This window comes from Pocillopora damicornis, chromosome 1, assembly GCF_964200805.1.
Source record: "Pocillopora damicornis chromosome 1, jaPocDami1.2, whole genome shotgun sequence".
Lineage (NCBI taxonomy): Eukaryota > Metazoa > Cnidaria > Anthozoa > Scleractinia > Pocilloporidae > Pocillopora > Pocillopora damicornis.
In genome coordinates, this window is record NC_142670.1 from 22,979,451 (window position 1) to 22,994,749 (window position 15,299).

General features: G+C 37.3%; 1 protein-coding gene across 3 annotated transcripts in view; it reads left to right on the forward strand.

Annotated features, from left to right (window-relative positions):
* The window catches only part of LOC149052834 (uromodulin-like), a 35,155-nt gene that overhangs the window by 8,032 nt on the left and 11,824 nt on the right, over positions 1–15,299 (forward strand). Inside the window, exons 1-6 of one of the 3 annotated variants that reach the window (XM_089205774.1) lie at positions 10,108–10,177; positions 10,904–11,169; positions 11,323–11,440; positions 11,772–11,894; positions 12,394–12,513; positions 12,803–12,922. In XM_089205774.1, coding sequence (XP_089061900.1) covers positions 10,108–10,177; positions 10,904–11,169; positions 11,323–11,440; positions 11,772–11,894; positions 12,394–12,513; positions 12,803–12,922 — 817 coding nt within the window. Of the gene's footprint in view, positions 1–10,107; positions 10,178–10,903; positions 11,170–11,322; positions 11,441–11,771; positions 11,895–12,393; positions 12,514–12,802; positions 12,923–15,299 lie in introns of those variants that run through there. The other 2 variants (XM_089205771.1, XM_089205773.1) reach the window with 2 other exon arrangements.

A 15,299-nucleotide genomic window follows, 5' to 3' on the forward strand; every position in this document is an offset into this window, starting at 1 on the left:
TTTAATGCTAAAACTCTAAGTGTGTATTTAAGAAAACTGGTTACGGGGAGCCACCTTAGCTCTCTTAATACCGGTTTTATATGGTCAAATTTCCGCTTTCCAGTAATGATTCTACAAGCAAAATTCTGAACTTTCTGCAGCTTCGAGATATTTTTCTTTGAAGTGTTAGACCACACCGGAGAACAGTAGTATAACTTACTAAATACTAAAGCATTTATAACCCGTTCTAATGTCCTAGCATCAAACAGATGCTTCACCCTATTAATCTGACATAAGCTACCTATGCACGAGGACACTGTTTGGGTGACATGTTCATCATAGCATAGTGTACTGTCCAACTGCAGGCCAACCCAACTTGCGGGTCAACCCAACTATCATATAAACGTGATCAAAATACAATAAGAAATTATATGGACAGGCGGGTTACCCCACCTAGGCGGGTTACCTCACTTACCTGGGGTCCCACACCTCCAATGTAAACAGGCCCTAAAGGTACAGCTCATTCGGCCAAGTGTATACAGGGCCTACGATAAAAAAAAACTTGAATCACAGATGAAAATTTAAGCACAACAGATATAGGCGTTATCTTCCATTGCCCCGCGCTCTGAGAAAGGAAACCAGACCAGATTTCCTGATTTCCTAATTCTTGTACCTTTCGGTTACGTCGTCGTCGAATCTTCGGGGCTAAAAGTACACCGGTACTTTCTTTTTCCTTTTAGTCTACGACCGGTGAGGCATTTTAAATGCTTAGAAAAATTAAACTGCAAATGAGAAAATCCTTGATAAAGTCATTTTTTTTCTAAAGATGGATGATAAAAGCAAAGGAGAACAGGTTATGCGGCCCTCTTAAATATGTTTACACCAAGGGAGGATGCGACTGTTATTGACTCATCGTGCAAAAGTCGGCCATCAGTTTCCAAGGAATAAAAAGATTTTTCATTAGTTTAAGGACACTTAGGGCCTGTTTACATGGATGTGGAGGACCCTAGGTAGGTGAGGTAACCCGCCTGTCTATTTAATTTCTTGTTTGATCTTGATCACGTTTACATGATAGGTGGAGTGACCCGCCTAGGTAGGGTAACCCTGTCAGCCGAGGTGACAATTTGCCATATAAACGTCTCAAGGTGGGGTAACCCGCCTGGCCGGGGTCGCGTTCATGGCAAAAACATGTATGTTTTAAAACTTTGTACATATCCTAGCCGTCATTTGGCAGGATTCACCAGAAACCGCGACGGACACATAAGGAGTGTAAAATGTTCACATTTTGGAATATTTAGCGTAGTAAATCGACCATATTTCGTTTTCCAACCTATTCCGTATAACGTATTAAGTCAACGGTTCCGCGCGTAACCTGACACCGCGTACCACAACGCGTGACGCTTTCATGAATAAATACAAATGTGTCCGAGAATGAATATTTCGTCTTTCTCGAGATGCGGGCTTGGAACGCCTCTGCTCAAACTCCTTAATTGCAGGCGAAACAACAACCTCAAGAAACCTCACCCCAGCACCCCGGGGTTGTAAGATTACATGTAAACGCTATTTATTTTTTTACCACGGCTAGGCGCGTGGCCTCACCTACCAAAGGTCCCCTATCTCCATGTAAACAAGCCCTTTCTGGCTGGAGATTGTCGGCCGTTAAAGAGCTTCTTAATTAGTTTAGTAAACAGAATTTGATGTCTTTTCATGGAACGGAGGTAGATTCTTGCCGCTCTCAACCAACTCAGAGAAATTTGTTTTACTTTAGAATATTGCTGGAGTATGAAAGAGTATTTTACAAGTTCTAAAGATAGCTATTGATGCAAAAGTTTTTAAGGACTAGTTTAAAATACTCTCTTCAAAAATTTCACTAAAGTATGATTGAATTATTGGAAGAATTTGAATAAATGTACAACTTTTAAAGTTTCTCTAGTTTGAAAATTTATGGTGCTGCAACGTTCGCTCGTTTGCCACTTATCAAAAGTAACTTTGATTTTAGAGAGATCCTTCCTAATATTTTTTGGCAACTTCAAATGCCAAGATTAAAAGTTTTTACAGAGAAAAAAGTAGTTTTTTCCGTCTTATTTCTCAGACGAACCTCATTAATACCCACAAAGACTGGGTATACATAATACATCATGGCATCTGGAAACAATTAAAAAAGAAAAGATAACTTGACTACTCTCCATCTAAGATGTGCAATGTTTGACTTTTTTTCTTTTCAAATTTACTTATCTTTCGGGAAAAGGTCGATTTATCACATTTATACTGAATTTATCAGTAAAAACCATTTCACTCCGAATAAGAACAAGTCTCTGTAAGAATCAAACATCTTGGGAAATGAAAATTTTCAACTGCCCTTCAAATTTTGCATGCAGTTAGGCACTCAGGGGGATGCACAAAAATGCCCTTCTTAAAAGTGAGAGCACACTTATTGCCATGGTAACAACGGCTGCTTGTTCGAGGCCTGGGGCCTCCTTTTCATACAAAAGCGTCGCAAAAAAAGAGTGAAATGTTTATTTCTCTATCTCAAGCTAAATACAATATTACAAATTGGCACTTCTACCATACATAGTAACATCATTCATCTTCTTACTGATTCATTTAATTTTCCCTGGGAGTGAAAGTGAACACACCAATAGATTATTCATCTCAGTACAGTTTCGGTCATTTTTGTTGTCGGGTCTAACAGGAAAAACGTTAATCTGAATTTTTCCAAAAATACACTGATTCCGGAGCTGAAACTACCCACTTAGCTGGTTATAATATTCTTGTTTTTAAATATGTAAAAATCTTAGGGCCTGCCTCTACTTTTTATAGGGGAAATTCGCGAACGGAGCTCAAAAATCAGATGTTGCATAATTTGGCGATGTTTGCATCTAATGTTCTCAACAACAAATGTTTCAGACAAATGAAACATGCAAGGCTTTAAAAGAATGTTATCTTATGAGCAATATCCCGAAGAGAAATCCCGCCTCTGTTTGTCACCTTTCAAAAAACAATTGATCAACCTTCATGGAGGACTACTAGACGTAACTACAAACATATACCTCAAATCGTGTGCATATCATCCAGATTCCGAGTGCAGCACCTTCTTTTATGGGAATTTGAGCTATCCGAAATCCTTTGAAGATACACTGTTATACTTGTATGTCATTTAAAACATGTTGAAGTCGGCTGATCTACACGAAACTATCCTCACACCGGTCATTTGTCATAAACATGTACGTTGTCACGATGGCGTGACGTTGTATTTCTCCATGAAGAAATTTGGAAATTGATTGTGATGAAATTCCTGTTCCGTTTGCTCTACTGCAGAGATACTGAGTAGTTCAAAATCTTCACTTTGTGATGATTTTCGCGCAAGGCGTACAAATGTAAAACCATGTAAAACCCAGTCTACTGAGGCGACTGGGTTTTACATGTATTACTGCCGCTGACAAGTTGCGATCTCTGCTCTCAGATTCTCGGTGTTTACAAGCGTTCGATCGATGTTTTCCTTTTTTTTTTTTTTTGATTGTTTTTACTTCAGAAAGCGGAAATGTGCTGACATATATTAAAATTATCCATTTATCGTCTTCCTTGGAGCGACCGATGGAAACTTCGCGGGGAAATACAGCGTCACGCCATCGTGACAACGTACATGTTTATGACAAATGACTGGTGTGAGGATAGTTTCGTGAAGATCAGCCGACTTCAACATGTTTCAAATGACATACCAGTGTATCTTCACAGGATTTCGGATCGCTCAAATTCCCACGAAAGAAGGTGCAGCACTCAGAATCTGGATGATATGCACACGATTTGAGGTATATGTTTGTAGTTACGTCGAGTTGTCCTCCATGAAGGTTGATCGATTTTTTTTAAAAGGTGACAACCAGAGGCGAGATTTCTCTTCGGGATATTGCTCATAAGATAACAGTCTTTCAAAGCATCGCACGTTTCATTTGTCTGAAACATTTGTTGTTGAGAACATTAGATGTAAACATCGCCAAATTATGCAATGTCTGATTTTTAGCTTTTTTCGCGAACTGCCCCTATAAAAAGTAGAGGCAGGCTCGCATAGATTTTTACATATTTAAAAACTAGAATATTATAACCAGCTAATTGGGTAGTTTAAGTTCCAGAATCGTTTTACTTTTGGAGAAATTCAGATACGTTTTCCCTGTTTTACCCCGACAACAAAAATGACCGAAACTGTACCGAGATAAATAATCTATTGGTGTGTTCACATTCACTCCCAGGGAAAATTAAATGAATCAAAGTGAAGATGAATAATTTTACTATGTATGGTAGAAGTGCCAATTTGTAATGTTGTATTTAGCTTGAGATAGAGAAATTAACATTTCACTCTTTTTTTGCGACGTTTTTATATGAAAAGGAGGCCCCGGGCCTCGAACAAGCAGCCGTTGTTACCATGGCAACAAGATTTTTGTGCATCCCCCTGAGTGCCTAACTGCATGAAAAATTTGAAGGGCGGTTGTAAATTTTCATTTCATGTTTGATTCTTACAGAGACTTGTTCTTAATCTGCCGCTGCTGCGTGATTTCAGGAAACAATGGCACGTCTCAATGCGCATCGGCATAAATTTCCTCTTTTCATGATAACAGGTCTTCATAGCCATAGGTGATTATCAAATGCAATTTTTTATAACTTCTGCACTGTTACTTAGATAAGAAACTTGAAAAAGATTAACGGACCACTTTTCTTTATGTGTTTTGTCCTATCTCCCCCAAAATAATATCTTCCCGGAGAATTCATAAGAATGCCTTGCACGATTTTACGATATGCACCATAAGTATAAAGAGATGAAATAATGAAGCCAGAATATGTGCCAGCCTATTTTCATTTCTTCTCAATTTCTATTTTAAGTTTTTGTTCGTAAGTAGATTTTGGTGACTCGATCTTTTTCAATTTTCCTTCACATTTCGTACAACTTTTCATACAGTAGTTAGCTTTCGGGTTTAGGAAACATTTGGAGATGAACCTGGTTTGTAAGAAATTTAATTTATACTTCTATTTTCTACTGAACGTTATCTCAAAGTCGTAGTAGTCCTGTAAATTTTCGCATATTTTGAACTTTAATGATCAGTTTGCTTTCCTTCCGAGAATCCTTTGTCATTAGCGTCAAGTACCTGCAGTCTTTAAATGGACGCTACAATGATTTATATAACCAGATGTAAATGCAACTCAGGGGGAAGTGATCGAAGTAGTTTTTTCGTTCATAAAAACCCTTTTTTAGCCAAGTTAATTAGAAAATAATCCTTGATAAACTCCTTTTTTTGTTGCTTTTTTGAAGATGGATGATAAAAAAATATTTTGGTGCAAAGTGCGCTTACTTTTCTCAATCCAAGGTTGTTTGTTGAATTTATTTTTGTCAGTAAATGCATATTGTGTTTGTATAATAAACAAAAAATATATGGTTCCCAGTAGATATGGAATTTCCTGACTCGTGTTCAACACTCACGAGTGAGTGCAATGAACGAGAAGAGAAATTATCTACGCGCACCCATCTATTGTGCTTTATGATTAATCGCCAGGGCACATCTAGAAGAAAAATTAATAATGGTCAGAGTGGGAATAGTGGTAATTAGACCTAATAAATTATTGAATTTCCCATTATCCCCATAAACATCCTTGTTAACCTTGAAGCTTATCCGCATTTAAGAAGAATGCATATACCAAATAAGGCCTCAATGTCAGTGTGTTAAAGACCTTGGAACTTCGAGAACATTTGAGGACATGTGAATCAAGCATCACCAACGTAAGGAATTACCTAAAGCTTGATCATACAACTCAAACAACTTTCTCCCTTAGATTTGAAAGTAAGTATGTTCATAACTAAATTCAGGGTCAGGAAACAAAGCAAAGAAAACTTGGAGAATCTTGCACAATCATCGATCAAGCTTGAACTTGTCGGGGAAAAGGAGTTTAACTTATTTCTGATAAACGGCGACCACCACGACCACTGTGCATCATTGAATTGATAAATGATATCGGGAAATAATGCCTCAAAATTTTCTTCTGATATTAGTTAACCTTATTATTATTATTTTAACTCTACTTGGCCAAGTTTAGGAATGCCCCACTTTATTTCATAATCCCTTTCAAGAATTGGAAGGCAAAGAATCCAAAGGGAACACCGTTCACAGACGCAATTTTTGATTACAGACAATATCGGAAAACAGGTTGTCATAGCCCTCTTAGATATGTTTATACCAAGAGAGGATGCGTCTGTTATAGACACGTTATGCAAAAAGGCGGTCGTCAGATTTCAAGAGAATAAAGGGAGTTTTGAGTAGTTTAAGAACACCTGGTGGAGGGAGATATCCACACGCTAAATTTTTATAATATTGTTCTAAGGACTGATTTTGGTGTCTGATGCGTATGTTAACATGTAAAGATAAATAATTATTCTTAAGAGACCCAATTCTCTCCATCGAGCGAAGCGGATAAAATCCATTTGCGCCATTTGCATTAATTTCCACATAGGACTGACAGCTGCAGCTTTTTTTTAAATTTTTTTTCATAAAACGGTTTCCTTCATAGAAAACAGGTCGATTTTGGAAGTTTAATCCACTGCTGGGAGCTGGCGATCAACTCAAAACTTATGTCATGCGTGCGGGGTAGAAACAGAAAACCGTTACCTCGAAGCAGGTATGGAGTTTGTTTCATTTTTCATGATCGTAGTTTGGAGTGCATTATTGACTTATGGAAAAGGTGAGTCGCAGCGGCAAAGAAAGTTTTATCCTTCGATTCACGGAGAGCAACCTTATTTATATTTCTCCTTTACTCTCTTTTGCTGATACAAAAAGGGTTAGGGCTACAAAAATTAGCGAAGACTAAGTAAAAAACCTATATTCAACATCCACCATGATTGGAAGTTAATTGTCAAAAATTACTGGGTATTTTAAAAAAAAATTATCGTTTCTTATGCAGAAATTTGGCTGGTTAAGTTACGCAGAACCTATAATTTGTCTTTTTCTTCTTTTTCCTTTTTCTTTATCATTTGTTTACAAGACAGCACAGTAAAAGTAAAGTTATAGGGAGGAAAAACTATAGAAATTGATTCTTCATAAATTCCTGACTAAAGAAGCCCGTAGAAAATGGAATAGAGGCAATGCATAATACAAGGCGCGAATAAAATTTATTGAATGTTTTTCTGCCTTCATTTTCTACAAGCCTGCTGCTTAATGTCCCTACGTGATTTTAAGAACCTCAATGCTGTAATGTTCCCGTGATGGCCAAAAAGCTCCGAGGATTCTGTTTTCGATTATAGAACGACGAATGTAATGCCATTTTTTGAGTGGCCTTGAGGAGGTATCAATGAATGGTTTTCCTTCAGCGGAAGTAGTATTACTATGGTAGTCAGCGTTTGACTTCCCGAACTGATTATTTCATGAATGCTTGATTAAAAACCAGGCAAATCATAATTTATCCTTCGTTAAGTGTAAGATACAAGGTTCAGGATGAAGACTTAAACATACACGATGCTTCGTAAAGTAAACCTTACAATCAGACATAGTTTGATGCTACACTGGTTTGCAGATTTAATGAATGTAACCGAAGAAGTTACAATTCAGAGACCCAACGTTTCGACACTCCTGTCTAGTGCCTTCATCAGGGGTGATCTAAACGCTGCAACAAAAGGTCCTTTTATATGATCACTTATTAGCGGCCTTTTTTCTGACGAGGTGTAAATAGGCGTTAGGAAGCAAACCGCCATCGTCACGATTTAAAGGAGCGTGGGCGGAGTTAATATGCCAAGCCTCCAAACAAAGGCGCTGGTGGTAACGCCGATTAGTGGTGATAATTTTAGAGTTATCCCACCCAATTGTATGGTTGGTTAGACGTGTATGCTCCGATAAAGCTGAATTTTCCTTTTTGCAAAGAAAAACCGCTTTTTGGTGCTCTTTTAACCGTGTACCAAACTGACGTTTGGTCTGTCCGATGTATTCGTTGTCACAGTCATTGCAAGGAATAGAATAAATGGCGTCAGTTCGTTTTTCTTTCGTGACAGGATCCTTAGGTTTGGCGAAAATATGCCCCAAAGTCTGACAAGGTTTTTGAGCAACTTTAACGTTGTGGCTATTCAAAATTCTCTTAATGGGTTCAGTCACACCCTGTATGTAAGGAATAACAGCAAAACCAGTCGCTGGTTCCCTTTCATCAAGTGCGTTACTATTTGTAACTGGTTTTTGGCAGCTACGGAGAAAAGTTTTTGTATAGCCATTTGCCTTAAGGACATTGGAAACATATTTCCTCTCCTCAGCCTTCGAATCGAGAGAAGATGGTAGACAGTCAGCCCTCCTGAGTGAGGTTTTGACTACAGACTTTTTATGGCAAATAGGGTGGTGAGAATCGAAAGCGAGGTATTTGTCGGTGTGGGTGGGTTTACGGTAGACACTTTTCTCTAAATTACCCTGAACCCCCACTGACTTAAACAATTTTTGGTGTAATTTGAAAATTCGAGCAACTTCCACCGAAGAATTAGGCAAGCTGGTAAAATATAAAAGATAATTTATTAATGAAGTCATTTTGTGTTTCATGAAAAGACATAAACAGCTTCTGGTATCTGCCTTGTCTGTCATCTTGAACAAAACATTTACTATGTTGAATAACGGGAAAAAAATAAATTGTTTATTCTGGTAAAAGTGCGCCTAAACTATGTTTTAAAATCGCACAGAGTGCGTGAAGCCGACTAAATGTTTCATCGTGCACAAATTGTCGGGATGATTTTACTATGCGAACGGAAAAACTTGTGGCGACGAAACCCTGGGAAGAGAAGGAACAATTTTATTAGAATAGGAACTTTTAAAATAATATCGAGCCATTATTACATGTTGATTTAACGTTGCTTGAGACAATACAGTAGATAATTCAATAAACTATGAGCAATATTAAAAGAACGTATGCAAATTTCAAGAAACTGCGTAAGACGAAAACAAAATTGTCATATTTGCAGCGCCATGATGATCGTGATCGTAATGACAATTGCGTAATTGTTGCCATGGTTCAGTGATGTTGTAGAGGGAACAAGGAAGTTCATATCTAAAGTTAATAATCGTTTTGGCTTGAAACCAGGTGTTTCTATGGTATGTTAGCAAGAATTATTGATCGGATATAGTTTGGAAGCTTTATGTTTGAATCCTCCTTGAACCTTTGGTTATTGAACTTTATAGATAAATAACGGGTTTAAACGATCTTCGGGATTTTTGTTTCATAAAAAATGACGATAATCAGCAGCTTGTAAATGTTAATCAGCCAACTTATTTAAGATCGTATTTCTTTCTCGTTCAATAAGAATATATCATTTCTTCTGAAGTTTTTGTTGAGGTCGAGTCGTTATCACTTCACGTCTAGAACCGAAATTTCTGAATGGAGATTTTTAATCCTTGTACATTTGTTCTTCTATGGGCAGTTTAAGAACATCTAATGGAGGGAGATATCCGCACGCTAAAGAGCTTTGTATTAGGGTTGATTACCAATTCTTTCAGAAGATTTGAGGAGCGCCGAAGTTTGATGAAAATAACACGTCTGCGTATTTTTACTCCAAAAACTAACAAATTAAAGCGGGCTTGAAACGCTAACACGACTCTTCTGTTAATTAAATGTCTATTATTACCAAATTTGCTATACGTCAAGAATTAATAATACAATAAATTTGGCAGGGTATTTATCTTTTGGTGGGAATGAATGAAAAATATGCTTGGTAAATATGCTGAAAATATGCTTGATCTTTTAAATTTTGAAAGTTTTTTGATCAAAAAGTTTAAAAGAACTTAACGTCTAAGTATCTGCTTTTCCTGGAGTTTTTTCGCCGTCAATAAGACCTCCTCAAGAAATTAATCGAAATTTTTACAACGTTGTTCTCGGGACTAATTTCACTGTCTAATACGTATGTTAACATCGAGCAAAGCGGATAACATCCATTTGCGTCATTTGCATTTATGTCCACGGAGAACTGACAGCTACAAGCTTTTTTTAAAATTATTTTCGTAAGACGGTTTCGTTTATAAAAACAGGTCGATTTTGGACGCTTAAAGTACTGATGGGAACTGGTGATCAACTTAAAACTTGAGCCATACGTGCGTGGTAGAAACAGAAAACTGTTACCTTGAAGAAGGTATGCAATTTGTTCCATTTTTCATGTTCATAGCCTGGAATGCATTGTTTATTAACTTCACTTTTGGAAAAGGTGAGTCGCAGACGGCAAATCATTTTTTATCCTTCGATTCACTTATGAGCACAACCTTATTTATATATCTCCTTTATTCTCTTTTGCTGATAAAAAATGAGTTAAGGTTACTACAATTTGCAAAGACTAAGTCGAAAACCTACATTTAACATCCACCCATGATTTGAACTCATTTTTGAAAAATTAAAGGGTATTTAACACCAATGTTTTATTGTTTCTTATTCAGAAAATTGGATGTTAGATGCAAAACGACCAAAAACTTCGGCAAATACTAATTACTTCCTTTAAAATTGTTACATCCCCATTTCTCCTCTCCCAATAACATTAAAGCAGGCACTATGTTATATTAAATTTCTATGTGATTTATTAGGCAGGAATTTGAACTTTATGCATCGTACGGAAGCACATTTTTACCGCTCTTAACCATCTCAGAGAAATTATTTTCACAAGAGAACAGTGTTGACATACGATAAAGAATAGTTACATTTTTCTTGTTGTATATTCGTCCGTGAACTTAGCTTATCTATCAAAAGTTAAAATCGCGTGCTGTGGTTTGATTGGTAGGTAGTATTAATTTTTCTCCATTTTCCCGTAGTCGTGGTTTGATTGAGATCACAGTTCTTTGTTCACGTGTAATTTTTTAAGCTTGAAACCTCGAATCGTGAGTTAATTTATGTCTGATAAGAAAAATTGTTCTCTAATTATATTTTGATTGCTTCATTTCAGAGCGAGATCGCACAATGCTGTTTCCAGATTACTTCTTCTTTGCTAAAAAACGTTTGGTAAACCATGAAATTGAAACCAAATACGTCAAAGACTTGTATCACTGTGAGCGTTTCTGCTACATGAACGACAACTGCGTCAGTGTTAACTTCAAAAAAGATCCCGAGAATGGAGTAATCGATTATGTCTGTGAACTGAATAACGCCACTCATCTTGAAAATGATACTGACCTGATGACTGATGCTGATTTTTATTATCGTGGCTCAAAGGTAAAATATAAAGTATAGATTAAATTCAGCAACTCTACGCTTTTCGATGAATCGTGAAAAACAACCATTAATTATCAAAACTTCAGTTCGGTCATTTATCTATCAATCATTCATTACATCCATATTTCTTCTTTTATTTTGTTTTCCTTTCAGAACGCCTGCGGTAAAAACCCACTGTGTCGAAATAATGCAACTTGTCAGTCTGGTTTCACAATCAAGGGATATCGATGCTTATGCCCTCCTGGATTCGAAGGAGAACATTGCGAAAAAGGTTAATTGCAGAATGTGCTGATAAGAACAAAGTATTTCCTAGACAAACCACCCCTATTTATATATCACGTTTGGCCGTCGAATGCGTATCTTAAAGAAGGTTACCAAGGCTGATCTTTGACGACTGATATCTGGCTTCAGTGTGAAATGGTGCCTAGAGAGAAATTCCACTGTAGTGGAAGTTTTGGTTTAATCTAAATTAACAATTGATTTGTCACAATAATAACTAACTAATGCTTTTTCACCTCATAAGACTTTAAAAAGCGAATGTATATCTCACTCGTGTAACCACTACCGTTGTAGAATTTTTGTTTTCTTTCCCATTTTTTTAGATATTGATGAATGCCACAAAAATACCCACGATTGTCACCTGAACGCTACTTGTCAAAACACAAATGGATCCTTTGTGTGCACCTGTTTATTTGGATTTAACGGAGATGGACGGAACTGCACAGGTAAAGGCCTTTAGATTGTAATTGACTCGTTATGACTATGACGTGAAATTTTAGTTTGGGTGTGTTTGTTTGTTTTGATAAAGCAGTTAACCTTGCCTGACATTATTGACCAATGGCAGAAAATGAAAATCCCTAATCCCACTTAAACGCAAGGGAACACAATGCTGAGCATCTTCGTTGACCAGCTTTCTCTTTAATAAAACATAGCGACCAACAACTCTTTAACAACAACTATCGCACTCAATGTTCAAAATAAGGAAGTTTATACATGTATCATACTCCAAGAATCGTGACCAATGGCAGAAAATGAAAATCCCTAATCCCATTTAAACGCAAGGGAACACAATGCTGAGCATCTTCGTTGACCAGCTTTCTCTTTAATAAAACATAGCGACCAACAACTCTTTAACAACAACTATCGCACTCAATGTTCAAAATAAGGAAGTTTATACATGTATCATACTCCAAGAATCGTGATTGAAAGCCTGTCATTTCTCAGATATTGACGAATGTGCAAGAAATCTTTCTTGTCATGTGAATACTAACTGTACCAACACCATTGGATCACATTTATGTACATGCCACATTGGATACTCTGGAAATGGACAAACTTGCTCAGGTGATTTTAATAGGTTTCCTTCAATCCCAGCTATTCGAAGCGGAGAGTAATCTAGAACGTCCTTTTAACTCAAATTATGGTGCCAGAAGTAGTATAACATTTATCCTAAAATGAAGTCCTACATGATTCACTCCTCATCAGAAATGGTGTATTATTTGATTTTGTCCTACATCATTTGAGAATAGCTTGCAGTATCTTTATGTCTTTCTTTATGTCTTGATACACCAAAACATTTTTCATCGTAACATACAATTATGGGTTGTGACGTGGTGCGCTTGATCCTCATCAGACATCGACGAGTGTTCGAAAGTGAACATCTGTGATGAGCACGCCTCCTGCAGTAATACCCAGGGCTCCTACAGCTGTGCCTGTAATCCTGAATACATTGGGGATGGTTTGACTTGTAAAGGTTAGTCTCTTTTAATGCGTGCCTTAAAAAATTTGTAACGCTGGTACTAGCTGAACTCGCTGTAGATATTTTTGAGTGAATGGCTATTCTTGTTTGGCCATGAAACAAATCACGTTAGCTTTTAGTGCCTTTAAATCGCTTAGAAACGTCCTTCGCCGAACCATTGAGGAAAAAGAAAGATAGATTGGATTTTTTTTATATCATATTTGTGGACTTGATGTGCATTGCTTTTGTCCACCAAGAGAAAAAAATGACGATATTCATTATTTTTTCTTGATGATGCATGATTGTTCTTATAAATTTAATAATTATATAAGGCTGTGTCTCGAAAGGATTGAAAGCAATCAAACAGGATCATCTGATTGGCTAGAATCAACGTCGACCGCGGTTAAGATTTGACATATCACGGTGATTCCTCAGAAATTTTTGACAATTTTCAAATTTTTTTTTCTTTAAATGTTCCCTACCAATGGCCGTTCCGAAAAATGTAAAAAGAAGGGCAGGTCACCGCGCTTGTTTGAGAGAAATGACGGACCAAACTCACCCCATTTATGCCTCTACTAGAATCTACAATCCTCTAATAACAATTGTAGAGTGCGTTGACGCTAACTCTTAAGATGGAAAAAAGCGTTGAATCATGATTACAAAAACAACAATGGTCGTAATTTTCAATTTACAAAATTCTCATTTATTGACTTTGTCCTTACCGACAGAAGAAGTCTTTCAAAGTCGGCCAGTGGCAAATCTTCCAGTTGTCGATTTTCATTCTAAACCGAGAGAAATGCTAACACCAAAGCCACTGAATACGCAACTTTCGGTTTTTCTTTTAGCGTATTGGTTTTTTTCCCCTTCTAGGAAAGTTTGAACCTCATTCTCTATCAGCGATAACGATTTTTTAGTGTTTTAGCCGCCATAATTCGCGAAAGCTCCAACAAACAACTTGTATTGAGAATCGTGGGGGCTTTGCCGTTCATCAACCTGACCGAGTGGCGCCAAAGGCGAATGACGTATCAGCAGCTGATTGGCTATATCAACCCACGTTAGAAAATACGACATTTTTTCACGTGTGTTGTTACAGCTTTTCTCAGGGCCGGAAATCTTTGTATAACACCACAGTTTATGTGATAAATGCTTATAGTACATAGGGTACTTTTTCCGGTGTTTACATTGTCTCATTTAAACACTCGCGGGAGGTTGGAAAATTTCTTGAAAGTTATGCAAACCCTCGACTGCGTGTCGGGTTTGCATAACTTTCTCAAATTCTTCCAACCTCATCTCGTGTTTAGACGAGAGTAAGTAAACACGGAAAAAGGTTCTCTATCGTTTAAGCAGTAATCGGCTCCCAACGAAGTTCATACTCAGTTCGAAGAAAAACTACTTACTACACTACAATTCCAAAACGACACAGCAAACTTTTGGACAGTCAAATAATTCTAGCCCTAAGTAATTTTTGCGGGAAAATTTATAATTAAGTTTAATGACTCTACATTCATAAACAACCTTTTCTGTGGTCAGCAGTCGATGATTGCAGGGCTGCTTGAAAACCAATCACTGAGCGATCCAGCCACAGACACGCATTGAAATTCGTTGAAATTCACGGATTTTGCATTGAGGCTGTATGACAAACTCAGCCATTTCGTCCTCATTCAATAAGTAGAGAATGATGCATTGGTTCGCGTTGATATGGAATTTCTCTTCGAGTCTTCAACTCGCTATCTCAAGAGTGAGATCAGCGAACGAGTAAGATATAAAGCAAGAGAATATAAACTGTTGTTTATTATATTTCTTGGTATCGAGTTGAACACGAGAAGAGAAGTTCCATATCTGCAAGCAACCATGTATTATTTTGTTTATCATATAGACACAATAGACCTTTAATGAGAAGAAAAGTCGACTTTTTTTATAGAATGAAACTATAGGTTTCACAATCCACGAAAAAAAAGTCGTAAAGCGCGTGGGCCATAAGGCTCAAGATAAAAAAATGCGTTGAACCATTACAGAAACAGACAATGGGCGTAACTTTCTTTTAAGAAAATTCTCAGCTATTGACTTTTTTTCTTAGCGAAAGAAGATATGGTTATACACGTCCCAAATCGGCCCGTGTTAAATCTTCCAGTTTGTCGATTTTCGCTCTCAGCCGCGAGAAATACCATCACCAAAGCGACTGTATACTCCAACGGTGGAGAAAAATGTGACAACGAATCATCCATAACATTCGGGAAATGGTATCGTTTCGTGGGAGATGCAGGAACAAAAATGCCAACCCAGTGCGTACCGGAGCGGAGATGTGGTGCGGACTTCTCAGGCTGGCTAGAAGGTGGTCACCCCACATTGGCAGATGGTGAGGTTTCCTCCAAGGTCTGCTTTACCAGAGGTG